General features: G+C 59.9%; 1 protein-coding gene across 1 annotated transcript; it reads right to left on the bottom strand.

Annotated features, from left to right (window-relative positions):
• Positions 1–238: 238 nt before the first annotated feature.
• LOC125505993 (cytochrome P450 81Q32-like) lies at positions 239–2,033 on the bottom strand. Its single transcript, XM_048670879.2, has 2 exons — positions 1,060–2,033; positions 239–966 (listed from the first exon to the last, which is right to left on the bottom strand). Exons 1-2 carry the CDS (start codon positions 1,993–1,995, stop codon positions 352–354), a joined length of 1,551 nt encoding a protein of 516 aa, XP_048526836.2. The 5' UTR covers positions 1,996–2,033; the 3' UTR covers positions 239–351.
• Positions 2,034–2,278: the final 245 nt, after the last annotated feature.

Below are 2,278 nucleotides of genomic sequence, written 5' to 3'. Positions count from 1 at the left end.
GCTCTTAGCTAGTTCTTACAAAGTGTCTGTTTAGGACACATCTAGATGTGACATAGTTATGTCACACCTAACCTGATGTTCACTATGTTTATAGTTTATTTTTTTGTCCCAGCATTTTTTATTTTTTTGTTGCTGCTTTATTTGTGGGAGCTTAGATATGACATTCTTATAAAATATAGTAGATGTGAATTAGACAAGCTGTCTTAAAAAACCCTGACACGTACCTGTAATTTACATATGATGATAGCTAGCTTGACTCTGCTCACACAAGGTCACAAGTTTATTTACTACTACTACATCAGCACGCCACCAGTCCATGCATTTTATGATGCCAAGAACGAAGTTGGATCATCAGAGGTTCTGAAGCACGTCGCGCATGGCCGGGCGCGGCCTGCACACGGCCTCGAGAGGCACGGCCTTGGGGATGGTGAGCCCGCCGCCCTCCGTCATGTCCACCTCCGCGCCGTCGACGCGCTCCCAGTCGAAGCACTGCACCAGCGTGGCCAGCACCATGCCGATGGTCCGCAGCGCCAGCGTCTCCCCGGGGCACCGCCGCCGGCCCATCCCGAACGGGATCATGAACCGCCCCTCGGCCTTCCCGTCCTCGAACCGCTCCGGGACGAACTCCAGCGGCCGCTCCCACGCCGCCGGGTCCCGGTGGATGGCGTACGCGTTCACCATCAGCATCGTGCCGCTCGGCACGTTGTAGCCGCCCACCTTGCAGTCCGCGGACGACTGGTGCGGCAGCAGCATCGGCGCCGCCGGGTACAGCCGCAGCGTCTCGCTCACGATGCACTGCAGGTAGGCGAGCCGCGGCACGTCGTCGGCGGTCACCAGCCGGGAGGTCCCCACGGTCGCGTCGATCTCGGCCTGCGCCTTCCTCAGCGCCGCCGGGTGGTTCAGCAGCAGCGACATCGCCCACTCCGTCGTCGTCGACGTGGTCTCCGTCCCGGCCCCAAACAAATTCTGCAGAGTTCAGTGAGAAAACGAGTGTTATTGATGAGATCGTGACGTGAGTAATTCTGCAGAGAATTCACCGAGTGTTATTGGAAGACTTACTGCACAGAGAGCAGTGATCATAGTATCTGTGTACACCTCCGGCTCCGTCTTCTGCAGAGTGAGCAACACAGCGATCATGCTCTTCTTGTCGCCTTCGGCGCCGCCGTCGTCAAGCCTCCGGCGCTCGGCGTCGATGAGACGCAGCATGAAGGCGTCCCTCCTGCTCACCGCGGCAAGGATCTTGTTCCTCACTCCGAACACGTCGAACCACCGCAGCACTGGCAGGTAGTCCCACAGGTTGGCGGCGCCGATGTGCGGGATGATCTCGTCCACCACCTTCTTGAACTCCTGGGCCTCCACGGACATGTCCGTGTCGGCGTCGGCCTCCGACCGGGTCCCCTTGGTCTGGGCGATGGTCTCCATGAGCACGCTGAGGGAGAGCTCAAAGAGCCTCCGCTTCAGCTCGACCCGCGCGGCGCCGCCGGGGGACGCCACGGAGGCCCGGAAAAGCCGGCGCGCCATGGCGCGCACCTCGCCCTCGATCACGCCCGACATGCAGGCGACGCGGTGCGCAGAGAGCAGCTGCACGGCGGCGACGCGGCGGAGGTTGCGCCAGTGCGGGCCGTAGCTGGACGTGGAGAGCGCGATGCCGTCGAAGGACACGAGCAGCTGCGAGGGGAACTGGGGCCGGTTGGCGAAGATCACGTCGTGCTCCGTGAAGCACTCCCTGGCGCACTCCGCCGAGGAGACGACCACGGCGCGGCGCGAGCCGAGGCGCAGCGAAAAGACCGGGCCGAGGCGCTTGGCGAGGCCGCACAGAGCGGCGTGGAACGGCTTCTCCAGGAGGTGGAGGTGGCCGAGGAATGGGATGGCCCGGGGGCTCGGCGGCAGATGGACGGGGCCCTTGCTGCGCCTGCCATTGCTGACCTTGCCTAGAATGTAGTGGAGCAGGAAGAGGAAGGCGAAGGAGAGGATGGCAATGTATGCCTTCTCCATGGTTTAACTCTGTTATAAGGGGAAGTGATGTGCGTTGATTGGATGTGTGTTGTGTGGCACCATCCTGCACGGCGGCCTATATATTGCGTGGTTCATCTTCATCTAGAAGGCTTAACCTGCATACGCCATACCTGACGCCATGGCGATCCATGGATCGTGGAAATGATGAAATAATTATTGGTTCGTACAGCAATAGGTCGCGGTTTGCCTTGTGGTCCGTGCGGCGCTGGATCGAGATCCCTCTTGCTTCCGGTTGCAAAGGCAAATTCAAAACTGGAGATTC

Source organism: Triticum urartu, chromosome 5A (assembly GCF_056163025.1).
Source record: "Triticum urartu cultivar PI428250 chromosome 5A, HENAU_Tu73, whole genome shotgun sequence".
In the NCBI taxonomy this organism is placed as follows: domain Eukaryota; kingdom Viridiplantae; phylum Streptophyta; class Magnoliopsida; order Poales; family Poaceae; genus Triticum; species Triticum urartu.
The sequence above is the reverse complement of the archived record's forward strand: the minus strand, read 5'-3'. Positions and strand labels throughout refer to the sequence as shown.

Bases quoted from the DNA above. Each gene is read 5' to 3' on its own strand.
- LOC125505993 (XM_048670879.2), bottom strand. From the start codon at position 1,995: ATGGAGAAGGCATACATTGCCATCCTCTCCTTCGCCTTCCTCTTCCTG. The intron at 967-1,059 runs GTAAGTCTTCCA...TGAACTCTGCAG, and splicing joins TGATCACTGCTCTCTGTGCA to AATTTGTTTGGGGCCGGGAC.